The sequence below is a fragment of the Branchiostoma belcheri genome, unplaced genomic scaffold, assembly GCF_001625305.1.
Source record: "Branchiostoma belcheri isolate BF01 breed outbred unplaced genomic scaffold, Haploidv18h27 scaffold36, whole genome shotgun sequence".
Taxonomy (NCBI): domain Eukaryota; kingdom Metazoa; phylum Chordata; class Leptocardii; order Amphioxiformes; family Branchiostomatidae; genus Branchiostoma; species Branchiostoma belcheri.
The window spans coordinates 1,306,505-1,332,529 of NW_017803976.1; the positions used below are offsets into that span (position 1 = coordinate 1,306,505).

The window sequence follows — 26,025 nt, forward strand, 5'->3', positions numbered from 1 at the left end:
TTCGGCCGTTTCCAAAAAAAAAAGAAGTTTTCAACCATACTGTAAATCGTACAAAACAGTTGCAAAATGAGCAAAAATATACCATAAGTTACAAAAAAAATTAATAAAAACTATACCAATGTCGTAGAATGCCAAAATCAAACGAAAAAAGACGAAATTGTAAAGAAATTAACTTGAAGACTAGATTATTCGCCAAACCATATTCTGTGCCATTTGCTCAAACCTCATGACCACGTAGATTTCACAACGAAAAGAACTTTTTTTTTGCAAAACTTTTTTTTTATTCGCACGCGCGCATCAGTTTTGGGGCTCCCGGAGGATGTCATCCATATAATCAAACCAGCATGGCCTAACTACCGAAGAGTGGAACTCGCTGCCACCAAGTAGAGTAGAAGCATATCGTCACTAGAGAACTTTAAACAACGCTTGCAGTTAGATGTGCAAATAAGGTTACGTGTACGAGTAACAAGGCGTTTCGCGTGTATTAGAAGCATGCAGCTGTGTGGCACTGCGTGCCTTTGAAGCTGATGTGTTAAGCGAAAGGGCAGTCATACCGGCTATGCAGATACAGAACAGAGAGGAGACAACTATAGCCTTGCCGGGATACAGGCTTCTGCGTGGTTTGGGCTGTGGCTGAAGACGGCTGTCTCCAGGCTAACTGGTCACTTGTAGCTCTTGATGTTGACACTAACTAACGCATGTTACTTGCCTGTTCGAAACAAAAATTACTATCGGTCAGATTTCCCAAACGGTGACGAAGAATGTACTATATGTCAGGATCTCTATTGTTGGTGGTTGTTTAGCTGTAGTTTTATAGTGTTAAGTTAAAAAAAGTTAAAGTCCTTCCCGCACCAGGTGGTGCATAGGGTGGCACCCATCTCCGGTTTAGTAACCCTTGGGCCACACAATTGTGCAATCGCTAGAGCAGGGAGCTAGTCCACTGGTATTGGTGTGTGTTCAACTCCCATACTCTTCCCCAAATGCTGAGTGCTAAGCAGAGAAAGCAGTATGTACCAATTTTAAAGTCTTTGGTATGACTCGGTCGGGGATTGAACTCACGACCTACCGAATGCAAGGCGAGCACTCTACCCACTTGGCCATTGCATCGGTTTTTTATATATTGTCAACGTGGTACTATTCATTAGCCACCGCTTCCAAAAAGAAGTCAGTAATGTATGTATTAACGCCAGATATATCACGTCAGAGCTAAAGATACCACAGTAAGGAGTAGTGTGCCGAACAGACATCACGGTACAACATATCTCCGAACCATTCCAATGCAGCAATGGGGCGAATAACTTCGTTCATAAACACTTAGAGATCATTCGCCTAGCTAAAACAATCGCCCCGATAAAGATGATACACTACAGTGTACACGGTTAAAAATGATGATGCACTACATGTTTTAACTGTTAAAATCAGAAAACAGAAGGTGTCATTCATTAGAAGAGCAGATACCTATAAGGTTTGTAGTACGTTCTAATCCTGATATTCTTTCCAACTGGATTCTTCCGACAGAGCATAGCTTGCGGACAAAACATGTAAGACATACATGGTCCAAACCCATTCTTTTATCTGTATCCTTTTCTGAAAATGTTCTAAATTTAGCTTGCTGGCCTTCGCCTAATACGAGATGAAATTAGGCAAATTGTCGATCAATCTACATTGTATGACTATTGAACTTTTCTCTGGAAAAAAAATGCCCAGAGTTGTCTATGAACAATGAACTTCTGATTTATTCTCAGTCACATTTATCGTACAATCTATGTACGATCACAAACGGAGAGCGTTCTTGTGGTAGTCGTGCGTGTGTCCTGTAAAAATTAAGCCATTCTAAAAAGCTGCCTAAGACCCTTACCAGAGTTTGGTTTCGTCACAGCTAGCTTGAAAATTCCACGGCATCAAAATCTTACGACGACTCACGTCGAATACTAGTATGACCGCGCCGTTGCCCGGTCTTTCTGCGCGGCCGGAGTTGTGACACCTCGCGGGCGGGTTGTGATGTTGTACGGCGAGGAAACTTGCCGTAAATCTCCCATATTGAAGCCGGTACGTGCGGCAAGCAGTCTGCTGACAGATGGGCGATCTAAGTGGAGATGGCAGGGCGAACGCTGCCTTTACCGCGGATCTGATTAAGCGATAGAAGGCGACGACGCCTGACTGAACTCCGACCTCTCTGGGGACGCGGAGGGTCAGGGGGAAAGGGGGTGGGGGGGAGGAGGCGACGGGGTACAACTCAAATCGATCAAGATCGATATCAATTCGACTGAAGGGTGAGAGGTAGTCCTACCTCGCCTTTCCGGGGTTAGAGATGCACCCATCTGGGATGTGCCACACGTTTCCCTCGTCCCACCTCCTCTGGAATACTTAAAGACATATTTGCACCAGAATAAGCGAGCTTTACAAGCCTAATACCCGCCTTAACAAACTCACTTCGCAAAGTTTAACTTCAAAAACAGCATCTCCTAGCTTCCAGTCGTAACGTAACCATTGCCGCGAATGGTTACAATGCTTTTGGTGTGTTCTCTGTTTTGAATATTGAAGTAGCTTCCCTTCAAGCAGTCTTGAAAAAAAATACCATTTGACCTGATACAGTACGCTGTAGAGAGCACAGCCTATCGCCAATACCAGGCGCAGAGAAAACAATCAATTATGAAACGTAAAAACAGTGACTTGTCAACAGCAGAATTCTTTTCCATGTATATGTTATGAATGTTAATGTCTTGTCTCTGACGATGATGCACTTTCATGAACTTTTATTATGAAATTTTCAGAAATTCGAGAAGCAAGTTTTCCCCCCCAAAAGTCGTCAAATCTATCTGATTAATGTACAACGACATGAACAGTTTTACTGGCGATTATTCTATGGGGCTGTGATGTGGTTTAATCGTGCCTCTGGGTTGTTATATATCTCCCAACTGCACGATCAAGAGACGAGTAAATCTGGATGAATGTGTTCACTGATAGAAAGACTCACAGTCCTCGTTTTTCATGATCCACGTAAACTTGGAAGTTGTGAAAACTGGGCCCGGGCGGATCTCGGTACTCGACGTTACGCGGAAATATGTGGTGATACAAAACGACTATTTAATCATCTCTTACGTCGACGTATTACTCTAAACCGAAAAAGGAAAACAAAGTTAACAAGCATTTAACATTTCTACGCACAGTACATGCCAGGTATTAGTCAAAAATAAACTAAGCAAACGGTTCCGTTTTTGCCTAATTTAGAGTAATCTCATGAGAAGTTGGTCTAACTACAATACATCTCAGCTGTGTTGGTGTGTATAACTGATGGCTCGGGTTTTTCTGCAGGAGATTTCGTCTCACAAGATAGTCGAGCGGCGAAGGCGGCACCGCATCAACACGTGTATCGCCCAGCTGAGCCAGGCTATCCCGGCGGCCTTCTCCAAGTCGGTCAACAGGGTATGTGTGAGTATTGTGATGCGTTCATTACGTTATAGTAGGATGTTTTGTAAAATGTATATTGTACTGATGTAATGAAGCTTTCGACGTGCATTTCTACCGTGAGACTCGGTTTAAAGGACAGGTAGTTAAGCCGGAATACGTCCCGATTTCTACCCACACAGATAGAAGCCTGTCCTTGGTGCTGAACTAACGGCTGCTTCTAATACTTCCTGTCGTGCCTAAAATGTAGTCATTACGGGACGACAGAGAATTTCTGGTACATAGTTTGACTTTCAGGCGCTTCCCATAGTTTGATTGAATTATCTATGAACCAATCATCTGTACGGATGACTTTAAAGTGCAGCAATTGCTTGGCGACAGCAACCCTACACAAGTCACTCATCCGGAACAAACTGAGCAAACTTTCCTTCCGCACAGTTAACATTGATTTGCGCTGACAAGAAAAGCTACTTGAGCCTCCTCAGGCATGTGTGCCGCACATTAAGGGACAAGAAGTGTCAAGACAAAGAAAATCTGACCGGACAGTTTCGCGCTAGCTGTGTTTTGCTTAAATCTAGCAGATATCATAGGCTTAGGACCAGTCATTCAACATCTAATAACTGAAACACTGAAGGGAGTTGTGAGAAAACAGAGGCGACAGGTTTGGCAGAACATTACCGCCCAAATCACAGCGTGCCTAATCAGGACGCTCTTCCGGCAGAAATCTGTGTCATTAGACGGAAATCAACATTTCTGCCTAATCCGCGGGATTTGGGCGTTGTCACGTACGGCGTCGCCGCGGAGAAATCGGGAGGGACGGGCGGGGATAGGCGCCGAGCGGGGACGGCTTACACACATGGCTTGTGGCGGGAAGTGACCCGGACGGACGAGTCGGTAATTACGGGGATTCAGCCGTCGGAAATCGGCCAGTTTTGCCGCGGTGAATGAGCGGCCGGATCGATGTGGTGGCGGGGATGGCGGGGCCGTGATGAGTGGGGACAGGACAGGTGACATGTTCGCTCCGCGTCAAGCGGGACCCGGGACGGAGGCGGCTCCGTCACCGGGAAACTCTCACCGGGGGTTTGAAAAGAAAAATAAAACGACATGGGATCTTGTAGAATTGGAGGGCGTCGATGTGTTTGCAACGTCTTACAAATTGAATGAACTACAAGTGTTTACGGCGTTGTAAAATATAGATGTATTTGACGCGAATTAGACATATGTTAGTATGTCTCAATATGGGAAAGTACGAAGATCTATTGCAACATTGGTACCATGGTGTGTGGTGTTTCTTGAGAAAAAGCTGTCACTGTACTATAACTATCATGTCTGCTTTAGAAACAACACATCAACAGGGTGTTGACCAAGCTGCCTTCACATGTAAATCTATAAAAAAAACATTGTATTCAATCTAAAATCCTTTCGTTATCTTTAGTACTTACACTAAAATGTATTACAGTCTTTATTTACGTCTATCCCTTCCTAGGAACCATTATTAAGGTTCTTTCCTGCTGCTTTACAAGTTCTAACTGAATCTAGAAAGATGAAGAGTGATTGTTCAAGGCCACTGCTGTACGTGTAGTTATATTACGACCTCACCATGTGATGAAACGAATCCGTCTCATGTTAATTGTCTTCACAGGATGTATACGATGTAAGTTCGTGTAACGTCAAAGAAAGTTTATATGAAGGAAAAGTTTCTTTCTCAAGGTTACACTAATAAAAAAAACGTAGTTGGACTCTTTTTATGACAAACGTAACCCTTCCTACAGACACTTGTTTCATGGGTTTACGAGAAAACAACATTAAAATCACATAAAAGCAAACAAGGTAGAGCCTTTAATTTTAAGTTAGCGCCTATGACATCAATAACTTTTATCTATTTTGAATTAAGGAAGCAGTTGATCAAAATGAGAATGAAACTTTTTTTGTAAAAAGTAATGGGCATATCAAAGCCTTCATTTGCCCTGTAAAACGCATTTTTGAGAATATGTGAATTAGAAAGATCGCAATTTAAAAAAAAATGAATGAGTTCCGTTCTGTTTATGAAATGGCATAAAGACCAGCCTTGAGTTTTATTTAAGACAAAATACCCACAAAAACAATATTACCTTCAATAGGTTGATTAGATAGAAAACATGCGAAATTAGAAATAACTTTTCATGGTCAAGGTCGAGGCAATTAAGCGGGCTGGTCACACTGTGCTGGGCGGTGATAGGTGCGGGAGTTCCCGGGGCTTGTCTCCCTCTCCCAGCGCTAATCTGCCGTGTCTGGACAGGAGCACGCCTCGCACGCAGACCTTAATGGGTTCCAAAGACGGAGTGTCTTGGGGGGAAAAGGAACGTGACAACCGGCACAATTGGATCATTAATAAGACCTGGAGGAGCGGGCAGTCTGTCAGGAGGGTCAGAGCGAGGAAAACTCGGGGAAATTTTAGGACTAGACGAGGGCAGACGTAAGAGTAGCCTTGGACAATTCCACTGGCCCGGTATAGGGGTGTTTTACCGGTCGCCAGTCCCGCTAAGTATTGAGTAGAGTAGAGTAGAGTAGAGTAGAGTAGAGTAGATGTCTACGGCCAGGTAGGAGCTTCAGTTCCAGTTTAGGCCGCTCATCCCTTTTACTACCTTTTATCTCAGGTTTCTGGGGGTTGTCTAGAGCCCTGTGGTCAAACATAAGCTTCTTCTGTTCCATGTGTTTGTCAGACTTTCCTTGAACAAATTTACACTGGGTGATGTAACTACAGACTCTGGGAGGTTGTTCCACCAGGCTACCACTCTGTTGTCGTTGACGAAGAAGTATAAGCTTAAGCCCCCCTGTTGCCCATTTATGGCTTCCTCACTATTGCCTACTTCTTCTGATAGTCCAATTTTCTGACAGCCTATTTTTCTGACTAACAGTGTCCCTTTAGCAAGGTAACCGAATCCAGCCTCGTAAAAATTCCCCGGAATGCCCTGATAGACCTTGGCGGGGGAATAACACTTCCAGTACCGATGGGATCCGAGGAAGTTCACGGTCGACTGACACCAGGCTAGCGAAAAAGTTGCACGTTGATTTTACTGATGAGGAAACGCTCGTATAAGGTTTTCCTGGAAAGAATAAGGAAAATCAGACTGTCTGATGAGGCAAGCATTTGGAACACCACGTCTGGCATTTAAAAGTAGATTGCTGAAACCGCGCCAAGGATTTGTCTCCTGACGGTAAATTGTACCGTCTGATGGTCTCAGCTTAAGGAAAAACATTAGGCTTGTCTCCTCTTTTGGAACATTGGAAACGAAGTGGGACAAACAGGACGAAATACAACTACGTGGCCCATCCAAGCAGAATATGGATCTTGTGTGACCCACAAAAATGGTCGTGAATACATTCGTAAGATTTGACCGCATGCAGTGTGGGACGATTGTTTTAAGTTGAAATAGATAAAGAATGGCATGAAGGACTTTATAAACAACACGAAAATTCACGTCGACAGCTACTACAGATAGGGACAGAGTTAATCTTGCTTCAAACACAAGGAAATTCCAACCGAACTGTTTTCAGAATAACCGACCCATTTCTCTAGACACGTGGCAATTTGGAGCAACAGTTGTCAGTTATCCTGACGAAGGCCAAATGTCTGGAAGAAAACGCGTGGAGTCTGAATAACGTACTGCTGAAAGAATATATAACTCTGTCACGGTGTTATTTGTAACAACACAGATGAGTTTTCATGCTTAGCTAGTACAACAGATATCCCAGGCTACACAACTTGCCACGCATGGCGGATATCACGGCTCAACTGTATGCACGCCAACGACTCCATCTGTCAGCATGCCACCCTCGCCTGTCTCCCCAACAGGGAAGGGGAGGGCGGGCAGCACGCAACGCTCCACTTGTCAGAAATGATATCGCGAGATCGATATAAGACTGTTCTTTGGGCAGCTGTTCCTTGAGGTCGCACTGGCGGTGGTGATTGGATCAAAATTGAAGGAGGGTGGTGATGATCATGGCGGATCTTGCTGAATGGTCCTTATGAATATGTCATTCAATCCCCGTGTGCTGATGCCAGGGTTGACAAGTGAGAGGCTGAATGTCTTGGTTATCCTGGGACTGTCGGCTCGTGGGTCGACTTTGATTGCAGTTGGATCTAAAGTGGATATCATACTACGCTATGGATTTTCTCTTCAATCAGAGGCTGAGAAAAGGCGGGATTATTTCTGAGAATAAAAAAAAAAGTTAGATAGCAACCGTGAGAGTTTTTTTAACTGTCATCTCATAATCCTTTTTTTATTCCAGAGACGAGGTCTTTCCGGTAAGCTGGAGAAGGCGGAGGTTCTTGAGATGGCCGTGTCGTACGTGAAACACATCCAGTCCAACATGAAGGGCCAGGAGAACAGGGACAGCAACACCGGAGACCCAGGTTAGGGCAGTCACGTAGTAATCACATGGTACTCACGTGGCTATCACGTGGTATCTTGATATCTTAAGCGTGATCATGTCGTGATATGCTTTTGATCCTTTTTATCTAAATGGTCCTAAAAGTAACTTTTCCGTCCTTGTGAGCTAAAAGTGCGACAGCGTTCATGGTTGGTTCAAATCTTAACTATATCTACTTAAACGTTTGTTCAGGTGACCCAAAGCGAGATGAAGTTGACATGCGTCACTTTGAAGAAGGGTACCGGGAGTGTGTGAAGGAGGTGGCACGGTACCTGGCGGAGGTGGAGGGGATGAATCCGCAGGTGGGAACAGCGACCTGTTTGTTTGTTTGTTTGTTTGTTTGTTTGTTTGTTTTTGAGTATGATCCTATTTCTGTAACCAGGATATCGAAAGAATTTTTTTATTGTTTTTCAAGTCTGAAATCTTAACAAGGATTGTGTTGTTGTACTAGGATGTGCGCTTTCTCCGGCTGCTGTGCCACCTGCAGACGCGAGGTCCTGCCGCCAGGGGGCTCTCCAACGGAAAGTTCGGCTCAGTCATCAACTTTGGCATCAGGGAACCTGGTGTGAGAGACAACCACCTGAACCAAGGGGCGAACACCAGCGCACAGAGCGTGCCGCTCCCGTCTAACGTCACGGTCACGTCTAGATTTAACCGTGCTCTGCTCACCAACGGCACGAGGAAGTGTTCCAGCCCTGTCAAGGTTGGTCCAGAGGAGGAGAAGATGGAGGAAAAATCATCAGACGATGCCGAAAACGCAGACCGCAGAAGCGCCAGTAGTGAGATAGACGTCGTGAACGGCGAGGCGGCCGCACCGGTCTTATCCCCGACCACCTCTGTCGCAACGTCGTCCTGCCCATCTGACGTCACGCAAACGTCACCACCCACTCTGTCCGTCGCCGTGGCGGCGTCTGCCGGAGACAGTTCTCCATCGTCCGAAGTGATGTCATCACCGTCCCCGACGCCACCGAGCTCGTCGCCGCCCATATCCGTGGAGGCGTCGGTCACCTCAAGTGCGACGGTCACGTCACAACCGACTGCGACCAAGTCCAGACTAGTCACCATGCTGTCGAGTCCCTGTGTCTCCACCGCTGCCACAGGACCGGTGCTGATGCCCAACCCCTTATCAAGCCTGGCGAACATGCACACGTCACTGGTATCCGGCAACACCAGCGGGTTCAGATCCACGACTCCGAGCACGACGCTTGCGTGCCCTGGGCCACCGGCCGGACCATTGGTGACATTCCTGCCTCAGCTGCCCGTTCCAGGGATGCAAGGCAAGCTGCTTCCCGCGGCACCTAGGTTGGTAGTAGACCCGATGACGGGCCAACAGTTCTTCGTACCGCAGTACATTCAAGTTCCCACGCACGTTCAGGTCAATCCAACGGCAGCCAATCATGTCATCGTTAACCCTACCCACGTGGCTTCTTCGTCCAATCAAAACCCTTTGAGTCAGGTGATTCCATCAGCCAATCACGGGCCGCTGAGTCACATGATTTCCACGTCCAATCAGACGGGGATGAACACGATGATGCAGTGCCCTGCGCTGGTGACCCTTGCCCCTCACAGCGGTCTCCTCAGCACCAGTGTGATGGCGGACACGGCGGATGCCATGAAACACCTCCCGGGGCAGTACCTGCACGGCATACCGGTCGCGAACTTTGACATCCCGCTGGCGACACACGCGCAGACACCGCCAGCGCCTATCAATCCCATCAGAGCGCTTGAGAACATCGCTCGGAAACATCCCAGATGACAGAGACCTTATTTCCATCCCATCACCTATGGATAATCCGCAAGCGGAACTTGTAAAAGGCAGACTTATTTAAATGTAAGTTTTCCCCAATACTATCAATATCATACCTTTAGCACTAAATTACTAAATAAAAAGAGCAGCGGCGTTTGAATTCACTTATTAGATTAGAATTGTAAATAACTACAGTTCACCTGATATTCAGGGAATCATCAGAATTTTCTTGCAAGCGGACGCCATTTTGTTTTTTGATAAAAATTCACAGATCATTATCCCGGATGTAAATCGACTTGCCCGGATGTGGCCCTTCTGCCAATGGGGCGTTATACTCAAGTGTAGTATATTGGAAATAATATGTACTTACGTATACATACTGATTAAATCCCGTAACCGTATGGTGTGTATGTGTACGCTTTGACAAAAGATGATGGTATGTTGTGAAGAGTTGTATATCCTATCAAAGTTCTTAAATGTATTTGCATGCCCCCTGCTTGACATCGTAATAGTCTCTCGTGACTGTACAAAGATGGCTCAAGATGTATAGAAAAAAATCAGCCAATTATATACATTTATCTGTATACATATAACGTTACATAGACAGATGACAAAATACTTTTCCTGTTGTCAAGTTAAGTAGTTGAAAAGTATATTCTACACCTCGAACACTTCATTTTGTAAGATTTGTGGCATACATTCCTAGCGGGTGGATTCACTCAATAAAAATACATTATTCTCTCTCTTTGCTGAGGCTTCTTTTGATGGCAAAATGTAGACACTGATAAGTGGATGTACCCAACCCATGTTTCAGCACCAAGGACAGTGATGCTCATGCCTTTATCCAAAACACGTTTTATCAGTGAACCGTCGATCTCTACGCACTTTAGTCTTTTAGCTTGCTTAGATTTCTCTTTGGAACTATACGCACGGTCAGTGGGAATCAAAGTATGAATTGGTGCCCTGCTACCATGATCAAATACTAGTATACGCCAAAGTTATATACGAAATCGGGCTATTTTGGCCTGTTTTCATAGTTTTTTCTGCAACACGCACAAGAGATAGACTAACCAGAAGAGAGCATATGGAATAGATAGCTACAGCATTTCATGTGTGTGGAAGTTTTGCCTTGGTCCCTTTAAAGTTCATACGTTTCAATCATACCTTTCGTCTGCACTCTGTTGAATTTTTCTGTCCGTTAGCCAAGGAGAAAGGGCAGTTCTGTGCTAGGATATCCTTTCAAAAGTCGTTAGGTTAGATTACAGGAAATTCGCAGCAATTTCAGATCAATCGGACAAAAAAAGGAGATCGTTTTGAACAATAAACTCATGCTGACTACAAGAGATGCGATGCGTTCTTATACGTATTTCACCCATAATGTAAGGGTCAGCGGGATAACCAGGTATGTTTGCCGGCGTACCGGTGCGGTTGGTTGGACAAGCATCACGACAGAGCCGCGGCGACTCTTCCTATTCAGGTGATGCCGTCCTCCGAAATGAGCTGTCAGACGTGCGTATCTTCAAGCGGCCCCACCTCGCTGATCGGTCTCTCCAGCCTGGCTGATTCTGACAGATTAATTTTCAGCCAGGCCCGGAAGGGCGCCCGGGGAGTGATCGAATTCATCTTTGAACTGACAGTGTCGCATCCGGCCTGAACTCTCCCTTTGTGCGCTCATCGCTCGCTTGAAGATGTAAATTCTCACGACAGCCCTTCCCAAAAGGATTAAGTCTCACCAAGGGCCTAGGGGGGAGACAACGACGGGTTGATTTGGTCCGACAAAGCGATGAAAAGGGATCTCGGTTCAGGTGGTGCGTAGGGACAAATTCTGCCGGATGCCGGTCCCACCCACAACGTTATCTCTTAAGACTGCCCCACTTAAAACTATCATGAAGGGGAGCAAACCCCACTCCCAGTTTGTAGCTATAGTAATACTACATGGTCACTCACTAGGTGGCAAATGAACGTTACCGTCGTAGATTTACCGTCACCTGCCAAGCGCTGAGATGAAGCAGCTTCTCCACTGTTTGAAGCGAAAATTCTGCATTTCGTAAGTCTGTCAGTTGATGATTGGCATCTCTTCAAAAGGCGACCGTTACAAAGCAGGGTTTAGACGGTCATCAGACATGACACTGACTGAATCTAGCCCGTCAGGTCCAGGGGTGGAATCTTCTCTTCTTTATTAGAACTGAGCCGTTAAATCCCGACGGCACATCACCGCCCAACATAAACTAAACGTCCTGACAAGTGGACTCCGCGGCACTAAGGATTCTCTTCTTCGCAAGCTCATATAAGGCAGCAGGTGAATCTGGCAACTGGCAAGGCAAGTTCAGTAAGCTGAATCAGATAAACTAAGGGATCTACATACTAAATAAAAACTAGCTAAGCAGCTGGTGTTAATACGGGTGGGTTGGGAGGGAATGCAGCCCGCACACAGACTGACGGGACTACGAATGGCGGGCTGCGGGGAGAGAGGGAAGAACGAGAGGGGAGAAGGGATGGAAGTAATTAAGAGAGGGGTAGGGGGTAATCGTGTACTCCGACAGGAAGTGGAATTTGCCGGCCCTGGACGTCATCCAAGGGGCTAAAGTTTGAAATAACTAGAATCGGTGTTTGTGTCGCGCTGAGGGCCTAGACACATTCGTCGCACGATCTTCTTACGACCACAAACCAAGGGCATTCTTGGGATAGTCGTGTATAGTCGTAGGCATCCTTCTATATGCATATGCATATGTCGTGCATATGTCGTACATAAGTCGTGCGTATGTCGTACACAAGTCGTGCGTATGTCGTACAAAACCCACCTGTGTTGTCATGAAAAAGCCTGTCTAAGATCCTTGTTGGCATTTAGTTCTGTCACAGCTTGAAAATTCAACAACATCAAAATTGTACGACAGTCTACGGCAAATGTGACCTCGCCATAGTGAGTGAGTTTTTTTTATTACCGTGAGTTTTTTATCACCTATTTGTCCCCACATATTAAACATGTAGTTTCCTTCTAGTTTTGAGATAATACATTGTTTACCTGTTTCGTAGAGTTGCAAATTCGTTTGGTCAAATCAAGATGACTTGATATACGACCAGAAGCAAACAATACGCACGATAATAAGCAAACAAAATAAAAATACATCTTACAAACGATTACATCTGAAAGTCTTTTGTCTCATGAGTACTTAGGCTCCTGCTACGGTTAAAAGTTAAATAGAAATAAACAGAACAATTCTTTAAGTTGCAAGCGAATGAACAAGTTCACTACTATCAGTTATATCTCCAATTTATATCAATTAACATTAGTGGAAACTTATCAACTCCTTATGTTTCTCGCCTGTCGAATCATGCCTTATTACGTGAGGTTTTGATGAATAATAACTCAAGACGGTGCGTTTGGGTCCAATTATATGCATCCCATTTTCTAGTACAGGGATAACAATGTCATTAATGAATCCAGTACAGGTTGATGTCACTGACAAAGAGTCTCTCCAAATTAGAGAGTTAAAAAATGTGTGAGTATCACGGGTTGCTTTTACCCCGATACCGTCGCGTTCTCTCCCTCCCACGGTACGATAAATGGCTGAGGAATGGCCCGTCAGTACCCGGTGCCTCCCCAGCCGAGCTCCACAGACGCCATGATAGATCAGAACCAACGATAAGTGATGAGGCCGGGGAGCCAGCGTACATCCACAGACAAACTTTTCAAGGTTAACCAACTACAAAGCAAGCTGAATTGGAGAGAGTAACTACATTATACGCGGCGGAATATATGAATAAGTTTAGATTGCGGAACTTGGAGGAATCATCCACCGTGAGTGCAATGCCCCGCGACTGGAGGCACTCAAGTCGTCTGGTGCGGAGCTTTTTCCACAATACGGTGGATTTTCAGGATTATGAGTAGCCGTTCGCTTGTCTTAATTCATCGCCTGTATATCGGAACTGCTATAGAATTCGCCGTGGCGAAATCCTGGAATTAGGACAGTGACATATTAAGGGCACGTTGGCGACAAAGGGTTTTCAAGAAATTGCGAAGCGATTTTATCCCAAAAGCACTGTCTGACCCAAAGTTATGGATATCCCTCTTGGGAAATTATGTTTCTGTTAAAACATTCTGTTTTTATCGTAGCCTATGTAACACGAGTAAAAATAGATTATCATCAGAGAACTACATATCTCAAAACAAAATATACACAGTGACCGGCTGCTAGGGAAAAGATTACATCTTTGTGAAAATAGCTTGTTTCATTTACCAGGTGTGGAGTTATGCGAAAATCTCTCTGATCTTTGGTCAAGGTCGCAAAACGCTTCCCTAGCTATAACCCACCGATGTAAACATAGCACAACATTCGGTCTATAATGCCCGTATATCACAAACGTTGTGTGCACGTAAACAAACCTCCGCTGCGTCCGATTGGGAAACCTTGTCCCAAATGTATCAAGGGCAACAAGCCTTGTTCAAAATCAATAGTTTATCGTCCTGATTTATTCACAGGACCACGGGAAAGATATATCTTTGTCCATCACACTTTTCCATGAACAGTTTTGATTGTTAAACCTTTTGGTAGGGTTAGGACGTCTTGCGATCGTAAACTGAGGGAATTCTTGTTATAGATATGCATATGTGCTAGTACAGAATTCAGCTGTGTTTGATCTTGTCGGTGGTTGGTTCTGTCACAGTCTGCTTGAAAATTTTTCGGCATAGAAATCGTACAACAGACTACGGCAAATGTGACACGTCGTTATGGGACATATCCCACCCAAACCAGCTTTAAGTACGACCTAGTATAACGCAGCTGCATGTGTATATTATACAGGTGTGAATGTCTTCATCATAACCACAGTATTTTTTGACCCTATGTAATTAAGACGTTTTTAAGAATTTATGTCACTTGTATGTATTGAACCACACTATTCCCCCAGGGCAAGCCCTTAATAATAGCTTCATCAAGCTAGTTGGGCTGCCCTGGCTGTGTTGTACCAGCCGAACCAATAAATAACAACAAATAAACCACAGTACCATAACACACGTACCTTCTTGCAAAGTACCCTAGCACTCTATCAGTCTAAACGTTGCGGATATGTGATGTGTTTCTCATCATTCTGTGGCACACACCTCTCTACCAGGTCAACCCAATGTCTGTGACCTCACATGTGCATTTTGTCCATGGCACATCTCCCAGACTGCTCTACCATTCGTATTACATACATGAACTTTGTTTATGGTGTCATATAAGCCCGTGTGCATTCTTATTGTAGCGTGTAACAGCCTTGGCATACTATCATGCTATCAGTCTAAACGTGACTAATACGGGATGTATTCAGCATTAGTGTGCGGCGTACCTTCTTTCTGCAGGGTGAATCAGATGTCTGTGACCAGTGACCGCACGCCTTACACTACTCCATCACAGCTGCACCAATCAACAAATCAGATACAGGCATGATCTCCGCGCCCATGTGAAACGGTGTGGCGGAACAGTGTTCGTGACACGTATCTGTACATGTGGGTGGTTCTGCCGGATACGTTTTAGCAAGGAGGGGATGGAAAACGTTTATAAAGGTCAAAATTGGTACGGCGTCGGAGGAAAGATCTTTACAAGTTTTTAATCAAACCATGTAGCAAAACGTATCGTCTGAATAACAGTTATAAACGAAGGGGAAAACAACTCATTCCTTTAAATTAATTATGTAGAATATCATATTTCATCAAACTACGTGTATCTACCATCTATTTTCTGTAACCAGGACTAGCTCAGTCTGACCGAGACGTATTTCTGTTCTGCTATACTAAAATTCTAAGCCGAGGATACAAACCAAATTTAACACCTTACTGCTTCCATTCAGAAGTTGTATCAAATTCACACAGTTTTAGAATGCATGTAAACACCTTCAACATCTAAATAAAATCAATATCATTATGAAGTCGCAAGCTTGTATTTTTTTTTTTGATCAGCAACATTTCCCTTCCCCGACCGCTTCCCTGACAGGTTACCATGGAAATGAGTGATGGCTGTGATCAAACCCTCGTCCCCCGCCAATATTTCCCGCGCTATTTGCGCCTGACAGGTTGACGGACAGAGACAAACGACGGTGCTTTATCGGCCGCCATGTTGTCGCGAGCTCCGAGCTACGCTTTGCACGACCGTCTGACGAAAATTCATCCCGACCTGAAATGAAAGGAGAGAGAAAAAAAAAGGAAAAAGAATGAAGGTCGTATCTTCTAAGGAAGATTTTACATGCACGATACCACCGTTTCAATCTCTCCGTGATACATGTACACCTGTTGCGTCGTTAATTGTGGGGAGCGGGAAAGAATCATATCCATCATATCCACAGACGTATGCACCGTTCCAGACAGTGCCATAACCGGTCCAGACGAGGTAAACTTTCCCCGTAACCTCCATACCTCACCCCCGGCGGTAACGGGACCGTTCGCCCTCAGAAGGGTGACCTGCGCCGGCCACTTGGTCAAGTTATTAAGTACTTGTCTGACTGTACGTGGGTGATGTCAGGCCTTTTAGTGTTCTCTTCTCTACCACGTCTAACGCTCCAGGGTAGGTTATGATCTCACCTAGACCTGACAATTCACATGTATGTTATTTTAGACCGTGACCTTCATTTGGTTTACTGTAATGTGTGACGGAATGCCGCGGAGAGAACATTTTGTGCCTGTCCTGTTTCCTATCTGCGTAATTTTAAGCATATTGATTGCTATTAAAAGTTAAACGAACATTGTGTATTGTGTTGAGTTTCACGCATATGTCCGAGGGATTTCTAGTACACCCCCTCCCCCTCTACACAACCAAACTCCAACTTGTCCTGCACAGAACAGAAACAACTCCGGATCTCTGCCGAACAGTGCAGCCATAAGAAGCACCGCCGAGTAGATCTGACCTGGATACAGCCAAGACAAATACGCTGTGTCGAGTTTGTCGCCAAGCTGCCGCCAAGATACGGTCTTCTCTCTTGTCTGTGCGGAGGGATATGTGGGCGATAATTTTTCAAGCCAGCTCCCGTTGTTCAACAGGTCGTGGATCAGAGAAGCTGGCGATCCATTCGTCAGAGCGGTGACGTGGTAACCAGGGTTACTGATTTGGAGAAAGGTGAGAATGGATAGAACGATGTTAATCTTCCGTTATGTGTTATAGACTGCAGTTCACTGATGCAACCTGATTGTTAAGAGTTTTGGCGCCAACTTTCAGTGAGCACATCTACTGTGCGCTAATTTGCATATTCGGGACATCTTACGTGAAATAACCAATATGAGCTAGACACACAGCCAATCATAGCACCATTTATTGAGTCCGAAAAAATGCGCGGTGACCATGTCTGTTTTTTTAACAAATTTGAATAGCCAACATACAATATACAATATATACATGATATTGGAAAGCATTATGTTTATGAATAATTTTCCTGCAAATTAATTATCTTAGTACGTTTGCTGTGCACGGTAGCACTAACAAGTCTTGACTGATACTTCTAAGCCATCGCTGGGTCTAGAGGTGTGTTTCTTTTGGTACATTTGGGTCGAACTTTCTACATGAAGTTTGCCAAAACGCTTTCAGGACAGTTCCAGCTTCTATGTCAGCGAAAATAATAACGTTAACACATACGGGGTGAATTTTCTTATCAGTAGAAAAGATAGATTTTACACTGGTTTTGTTCGAGTCCATCCTCTTCAGGCATACGCGCGGTATCCATGTCCTCGAAAGGGCAGATATGTCTGGATAGAAACACTGCCATCTAGCGGACTCGGGTTAGACTTGCAGACCAACTCTGTCAGTTCTCGGAACGACTCAGGGGCGACCGAAATACTATATAGCGTTCGTTTCTTAATTCTGTAAGAAAATTAACATGTCACAATCTTCGCATCCTAGTCTAGTTTGTGATTTAACTTTAAAATGCTATTAGAAAGTCATATTTAGTATAACAATATCCAACATAGTGAAACTATAAATGTTTTTTTTCATGGTGAGTAGCAATTTTTGAATCTGTGACAGTTATTTGAAGTAGAAGTTGCACTTCGGTGGGCTAACTAACTACCTCTCCTTGTGTGGTCCGTGCTTGTGGAAAAAAACTGTTGTTGGTTTTGAACATTTACACCTTTCCCCTGTAGCTGTGGAGCGAGCTTATGCATATCGCTGTGATTGTAGCCGTGGATTGAAAGGTGCTAAGAGGCTAGCCTCGATCACCAGACTCATTGAGTCGCTGGAAAAATAGTAAAATTGCCCAAAGAAACTGAATAATTTACCAGTGACATTGACAATGTGTAGCTCTCATATCCGGCCTTGTCTGGCAAATTATCATTATTCAGATATTGTTGGTCAGTTTGTACTATTTTTCAACAAAAGCATTAGAAATGCTACTTTTATAACATATTTGACAAGACAGGACGGTACGCTATGGGAAAGGGAAAACAAACAATTAATAATAACTCAGAAAAATAAAACTATCAATGTGGAATCGTTACCCAGGCAAGTTGTTTGAAGCCATATCTTCAGTACATGTTATGGCTTTTACGTTCATACAAAGTGCGCGTTGAACCGTTTTACGAGTTGTTTACTTTAGCCTAATCGACGATCAGTATATGTTTTATCTATGACATGCTAAGCTGATAGTCCCGCTGTTATAGGGAATTAAAGGACACTATACAGCAGAAGCAAAACCCACACGTTTGTCTATACAGTAGTATGTAGTATAAACTAAGTTCCTCGGGTTCAGCTTTCACAATCAACGTGAAGCCATAACAACTGAACAAATACAAATTGCAACGGACGATATCTCTGGCACTAGTTTTGCTAACGTGGTAACTATGGTACTATAGATCTGGGCACAAGTTTGTTGTCCACTTTTCTTTTTTGACTGATGTTAACGTTGCCTTTTAATTCAGTTTCCAACACTACCTTTAAGGGTTGTTCACAGGTTCAAAGATGACATTACAGGACAATTTCTTTTGTGTTTTGCGTATCCCTTGGGTCATAGATAAATGAACATACTTTTGGCGTAGCTTTTTCGTCCTGCAGAATAGCTGCCGAAATACCTAGAACACAAGACCTATACAATCTCCTAGCAGATTTTAGCTCCGACTTGTTTTGCGCGTGCTTTTGCATCGTTGTCGTCCGTTTGGTGGTAGTATACTGGCGTGAGCCTGCCATAGTTCTGGCGTAAGATAGACTTGGAGGGAGGTACAAGGAAGGAGCTAACATCTGCTTGGAGATTAAACCTATGGACTGAACCTGATTTTCTCAGTATCATGTGTGGTCCTGGCCCGATCACTTTCACACGTCCTCCTGCCATGTTACAACAACTTCCCATTTGCACAATAGAGGGGCTCCTCACTTTGACTTTGTCACCATCCCACGTGTCCCTCTCCGGACCACCAGCACAACGTACCGTCAGACAAATCCCATCAACTAATACAACAAAAATTCAGCATAACTATAGCGTTAGATAAAACATCTCATGGATGAACCAGACAAGATGTGTATTGGCGCCGGTTTCCCTTCAAACAATAGGAAAACCTGTACGCAGAAGACAAAAGACTCAATAGCATTGAGATTGAGATTTAAAACAAAGATCATTACCTCGTACAATAGCTGTTCAATGGTCCGGAAAACAGCTTATGAAGCAAGAAAAGCCAACTGGATGTGTATTGGTCTTCATGTAAAATTCAGGAGGATCGGAAGAAAAAAAATATCGCTGAACTTCCCTTGCATTGGAGAGCGAGAGTTTTAGAAATATAGTGGAAGTTCAAAGTTTTTATTCCTTTCTTTCCAGCGCTACTTGCTAGAATATGAGTTTACTTTTTCTCTTCCTTCCACCTCGGGATTTATGCCAACATGTGAGCTGTACGCTGTTCTATATTGAATGCAGAAATAAAAAGATGGTGGTAAATATGTCTAGTGATACATAGGTATAGAGTAGACATAGAAGACTCGCTAGCTAAATAAGGTCTGGATATCTGGCTAGCGGACAAGAACGTTATATGTATAACCACTTTGCTGTGGATAATCTTTGGTTGGAAATACTACTGTAACAGTAAACGAAGATTTCAAACGCGCTGCGAGTATTTTTAACCGCCCGGTTGTGCCATCTATTTCTGTAGCAACCTTGAGGAGAAAAATGCGTCGGGGTAGCTGGCGTCAGGTAGAGTTAGAGGTAAAAGGGCTGGTAAGAAAGGCGCTGTTGTTCCGAGGTCCGAAAACATTCCCGGCTCCCCATTCAAGCCGTCCCTTGTAGTTCATCATGTTTGTCAGCGGCACAAAAAGCAGTTTTCTGTGGCGGAGCTAGTGTGGCGCCAGCGGCCGACCGGGGCTCAATAGCACGACAAGCTCGCGGGTTGACTCACCAAAGCAATGGTAAATCGGTGGAAAATCCCCCGTTAAGCCACCATTCATCCCCGGCGAGGCCAGCCGAGGCACCGACCGTGCGTCTCTGATTCATTTTGTAACAAACTATGTGCTACAGTCTGTCATGGCGGGAAGTTGGCCAACTTGGACAAACGGGAGGGCCGGGAGAGGGCAGCGGCGCAGTCAAAGTCACACCGAAGGCATGACAACAGCTCTAAATAACCGTCACCTTCAAAAGCCTACTTGACAGAGCAGTTCAGGCTCAAGAAAAGTCATTCCACAAAAAAAGATTCTTTGAACGTGGCGAGATATCTTGAGAGAACCTTCAGAAACGTGGTCAGACAGTACACATCATTTAAAACGCTGTGTCGTGGCGTCGCTCTAACGCCGAACTGTCCATGCTAGGATAACTACCATTGTAAGGCCTAGAGTTCGTCCTTTACAATATTGTCGTGACTAAAAATCGCCAAAGCCTTCCAGTCGTCTGCGGTAAACGTCACCGGAAACGGTTTGAAAGAAACGTTTTTTTTTGCAGCGGGGTGTTTGAAGCATTGTACGTGTGTGAGGCACACGAGCGAGTCCGTCATTCTGATGAGAAATCCTGTAATGTAAGGAGCGTTGATTACAGAGAACACGGTGCAGGAGCGGCGAACATTTGTCATTCCGTGCCGGGACGGGTTGTCGGACGCCGCGCCTGGCCGCGGTCACTTCTCATTAACCTGATGGCCGGACAGAAACACTTTCCAATTCTGCTGCAGTCTGGCCTGCAGTCTGGCTGCAATGTGTCATTGACGGCAGTGTCCTCACGACAAAGTGTCCACACAAACAATCCCAAACACGCTTCTAAAACTGACAAGATATTATAGATTTACAACGTGCACGGTGTTCTTTCCGGTATATTCTTATCTCGTTTTACAAAATGATTACAACCACAAAGAATCGATGTCTTTTTTTGATCCCTATCTGCGGTGCTTATCTACCGTTCCTTGTAATGGGGCTTAATGGCTGTACTCCACAGACACGGGGGGATTCCTACTGTTGTTCTAACGCCTTTCATCGGAATTTTTTGGATCCTTTCTACATCTTTTGAAGAATCGTGCGGTGAATGCTCTTGCTTGCGATCGGCACTCGTGGAATGATGGTTATACTGTTAGACGCGGTCTGTGGTTTTAAGAGCCGAGTAATCGCTGCGAAGTCGCCCGTGCGATGCCGAACTTTTTTTTCTCTCCCGGCGCCAGGAGGCCTTGGTTTGTTTACTGGAGTCAAAGCATCAAAGCTGGATAGACTTCTTTACAATTATATCTTTACTCATCCCTTTTACCTTTCTTTGTAACTGTTTTCTTTTTCCACCGACAAAACCTTTGCCCTGCTGACATCCACGCCCTCACAGTACGTACCCTTTTCAGAGATAAATACACAGTCAGAACGGTTTTCTTTTGTTCTATTGATATAATAGCACTGTATTTGTTTAACAAGAGGAAGCTGCGAAAGGAAAGAGGGAAATGCATGTGAAGGGTTTTTTTGTGGTCAAATACACATCCTGTCCGTGTAGCAATGGTCATCGGCCGAACCTCGTACCGGCGTACTTAGCAATAATTGGTCGGGGGATTATCTGGTTTGTTGGTGCTGAAATAGGATTATGCCTTGCCCTATCGACCGGTGAGAGGATGGCATGAGGTCCAGACCACCCAAATGGAATGTGGACTCATCGCTATAAAAGGGGTGGCACACGAAATTGAGTCGTCAGTGTGACAGACCGCGACAGCACACCGCAAGTCAGATCCGCGCGAACACCGGCTAATAGCCCAGCTTACGTCCCGAACGCCCCAGGTAAGGGCATTTTCATTACTTGTTCTTTTCTTGGAGTGTCAAAACAACAAGAAGCACGTAAAATAGCTATTTTGACATAGAAATTCTCATAGAAAAGCAACGTTATTGTCGTTTTGACTCAAGAAGGAACTAAATACAAACAATGTACTACTGGACTACAAGTTCCGCGTGAGCCGTTTGACTTAGTTGCGTCTTTTGAAAAGGGCCTGGCAGCGTGTATTCAAGTCGTGTTGTGTGTGTGTATTGGGCAAACTGGGGGCACACATTCGTGCTGCTTAAATGGCACCGCCAGCTTTTTCTTCGAGTTGAGTTTGTGTTCATTGTAGAGGAAAAGTTTGTGTTTCCGTCCGCCGAGTGATTCTCGTGGGAAAATGACATTGGTTGACCCATTGTTTTGGTCGCTGCTTTTTGTACGCGGCTGTCTATGGGGAGCGATGATGAACTGGCCTTCATTATTTGACAAACGACTGATGTTGGGTTGTATTGTTCCGACAGGGGACGGTACGCGAAGCCAGGGCCTGATCACTGTTTCCGCCCGGCTCTACACTACACAACAACGAGCTCGTCCTCCGACTGCAACGGAAAGTTTCTTCGACGACGGGCGGCGAGAGTTGGACTTTACGACCGCCGTGGTCTTGAGAAACGTGCGGTGAAGCATGAAGACGGTCGTGAGGAGCCTGGCGTGTCTGGTGACCGTGACGTTGGTGTTGTTGCTGCGGGCTGCCGCCGCCTCCACCCTGCCCAGTCCCACCCGCCACCCGGAGTACAGGTCAGTGCTAGACAGACTCAGGTACACCATCTCCTCGTCTCTCGGCGACACGGACTCGTCCTTCGGCGCCGAGGAACTGCTCCATCGGTTCCAGACTCTCGGGTTGATTCGGCCGCCGGTCGGGAGGGGTCGGGACGGAGACGGGGCGTCAGACGACACCGTGGTTGAGGAAAAAATCGTCGTGCGGGCCTCTGCTATACACAGGATTACAGACGAGGAAGAACAAGCTCTTGCTGACGAGGCAGGGACACAGACAGAGGAGACAACGCGCATGCCTAATGATGAGTCAGATAACCGTCTTCCAGGTGATGATGACGTCATAAAAACGGCTCTGGGTCTCTTCTCTGAGGCGGAGCTGCCACAAGAAGTCGAGGGCTCCGCGCATGCGTCGAGCGAACATGAGCAAGTAAGTCCCGTGGATGACCGCTACGAGAGAAAGCGATTCAGAGGGAGAAAGTCACGCCGAAACCGGCGTCGGAAGAAACATAACAAGAGAGACAAGGGGCAGAGAAGATCGGAGAAGAAGTCTATTAAAGTAAGAATCGGACAGAGCGCCCTGTACGCTGTAGGCAGCGTCGTTCGACTGCCGCTCAGGAAGAGGGACTTACGCAAAGACTGGTGCAAGGCAGTGGCCTTCGACCAGGAGGTCTCGGCCCCAGGGTGCGAAACCAAACTGGTGAGAAATAAGTTCTGTTACGGACAGTGCAGCTCCTTCCACATCCCTCGCCAACATCCGGGGCCTTTCGACTCCTGCGCCTCCTGCACGCCAACGCGCACGCGCAGCGAAAAAGTCGTCCTGAACTGCCAAGGGAACGAGACTAGGGTTCGAAAAGTGTCCATAGTGGAGGAATGCGCCTGTCGACCGTGTGGTGACAAATACTTCTGATTTACACGGAATGACACAGTTTGACTATCCTTGACTTTTTTTTGAAAAATTACCTTTAAAAATCCTGCCTATCGACGTGAAGTACTATTTCTGTATTACAAGTACTTTCTATTGTTTGTTTGTATGTGTCCAAAATACGTTTACGTTATGGTTGTATATATTTACACAATTGAATGAAGCTACTGTGAATTCGAATGGAAACAATATGTACAGAATATGATGTATCACCAGAACGCTTGTTTATATTAAACGCGACTCATGTGGAAATATACTTAATGCACATGCATCTATACATTGTAATAAGGTTATAATAAGAATGTAAGTTTTACGTTGAATGAATTATGACTTCGTACTATATAAAATGGCGACGGAGGTATGGATGCATCATGGGAAGAAAATGTAAATAAGCACAATGACGTCAGAATGAACAAAATCGTATATGTAAATTCTGTAGAAATATTGACACTGATATTTGATATGTCAAAGCTAATAATGTCTAACAAAATATATCGAGGTTTATCAATTTATTGATCTTTTGTCAAATGACAGAATATTGTTCGCCAAGAAGATATAACAACTACAATTTATCAAACTATTTATTCAAATAAACTTGATTTTAAAGTATTATAACATTGTCGTTATTGTTTTCTCTATATATACTCGTACTTTCAAGGTGATATCCTATAGAACCGATACCCTTTCCTAGTCTCCACTAGGATACCAACGCGGGTTTTAAAAAAAAGAATAAAATTTAGCCAATGGGGAGAATAGTTGACTAGGGGAGTTTGGCCACCGTAGAGTTTTTTTGCCCGCGCAGTTGGGGGAAATTAACCCTCTCGCAGACTGACTCTCCTTGCCAACTATTTCCCTTTTTTTTACCGAATTCTAGGATCCGGAACCCCGTAGGAAGGCCTGGTGGAGGCCAACCCTTTCCCCTCTGGTTTCACATTGGCAAGTGCATATCCTTATGATTCAACAAAAGGCAACCAAGTTCAAGGACAAGTTTAGTAGCATCTCTATTTTGTAGTCCGGCAACTCCCCCCCCCCACACACACACACATTTCAAGTTAAAATGTTCTGTTACCATCATATTTATCATTATTGCACGAAGTTCGTGTTGGGCAGTAGCCTCTACCATGCGTCGGGAGGCGGCTGGAAAGAGTAGAAATTGTCCAAATAGAGAGATAACATGCCAGGGGAGTTGGTCCGCTAGAGAGTACATATAGTACTACCCTATCTGGCCGGCTAACTCCCTTGGTATACTATTCCCTTTATTTTGGCCAATTTTTGCAATTATTTCAGCGATCTGTGTTGTCTGGTAGAGGCTAGTTTGGCAGCCCTCCAGAGTTTAAAAAAAAAGGTAGCTTCCCGGGTGGGACTCATGAATATTCATGAGTTTCTATGAGGGATACGGTGACTTACCCGCGGGAGTGGCCCGGAGAAGCCAACTTCAGGTTGATGGATGATGGCGGCCCTGCCGACGTCGTCTGCGTTTCTACCTGCCGCACAGGTGAGCGGATTCCATCTGGAGCAGCCACAGGTGCCAGAAGGCACGCCAGGAACTCAAGAGACCTTATATATCTCAATATCGTTCCAATTTGATTCTAGTCAGTGGCTGTACGTTGAAAGCCTTTCCTTCTATACAGTTTTTATACAATAGATAGCTTTAAACAAAGTCTAGAGCTAGAAGTTCAAGGGTTAGGTGTAAAAAGTCGATCGGTGTAATATAGCCAGCTGCCGCCGCGCCGCGTACCTGCGAAGCTGGTGTGTTACGCCGAAAGGCGGTTATACCGGCTATACAGATACAGATACAGAACGTATCTACAGTATTTTTTTTAAAACTCATCGGTATGTATAATCTGTAAACTGTATAATTGTATAATACGTGGAGAGAAATATACAGAGCTTCTATATATATGTACGAGCATATATATAATATAATATAATATATACACATACTAACACCATTGGACTCGCCCTACTCCGTGGAGTGGCTGTCAACACGAGCCTTGAAGATATCGAAATGCTTCGATGAAGGTTAGACATCCATGTAATACATTACATACATCTACAAAAGAAATCTTTGGAGGCTCATTCGTAATAAGTGATGAAAGACAATGGATGCTGTCTGAAACGTCTAAATTTAACCTTATACCGTTTTTCAAGGAGGTTTAAAATCAGATTTAAACCTCCTTGGGTTGATTCATTTTGCATAATTATCAAAATGCTGTCTGACGTTCGTTCTAATTACCTCCATGAAAAATGGAGGTATTGTTTTTGGCGTGTCTGTCTGTATGTATGTATGTATGTGTGTCTGTCTGTCTGTCTGTGTTTCCGCAACTTTGTGGTCAGCATAACTTCAGAACGCCTTTATGGATTATGATGATATTTGGTATGTTGGTAAGTCTTAGGAAGACAAACGTCAAGGTCAAATATGGGCCTCCTGGTGGATGACCTTGGTACTGCAGCAGAACTTCCGGTTTTTGTATCTTTTGTCCTGAACATGCTATGGTCTTGATGTTTTGGTGACAGATAGCTTTTCCTGTCAGGAATAAGTGGTGTGAGTTTGGTCCCCCTAGCAGCTTGTTTTGGAACTGCAGGGCACTTTCTTGCGAAATGTTTAAAAGCCAATAAG

The 26,025-nt window shown here is 44.7% G+C and overlaps 1 protein-coding gene and 1 pseudogene across 1 annotated transcript; both read left to right on the forward strand.

Annotated features, from left to right (window-relative positions):
• Positions 1-10,124, forward strand: part of LOC109475978 — a 14,704-nt pseudogene extending 4,580 nt beyond the window's left edge.
• An 11,391-nt stretch (positions 10,125-21,515) lies between these two features.
• On the forward strand, positions 21,516-23,950 carry LOC109476018. The gene is made up of 2 exons (XM_019776829.1): positions 21,516-21,735; positions 22,231-23,950. Exon 2 carries the CDS (start codon positions 22,392-22,394, stop codon positions 23,388-23,390), a length of 999 nt encoding a protein of 332 aa, XP_019632388.1. The 5' UTR covers positions 21,516-21,735; positions 22,231-22,391; the 3' UTR covers positions 23,391-23,950.
• Positions 23,951-26,025: the final 2,075 nt, after the last annotated feature.

Coding starts and splice junctions, on each gene's coding strand:
- LOC109476018 (XM_019776829.1), top strand. CDS start 22,392: ATGAAGACGGTCGTGAGGAGCCTGGCGTGTCTGGTGACCGTGACGTTG.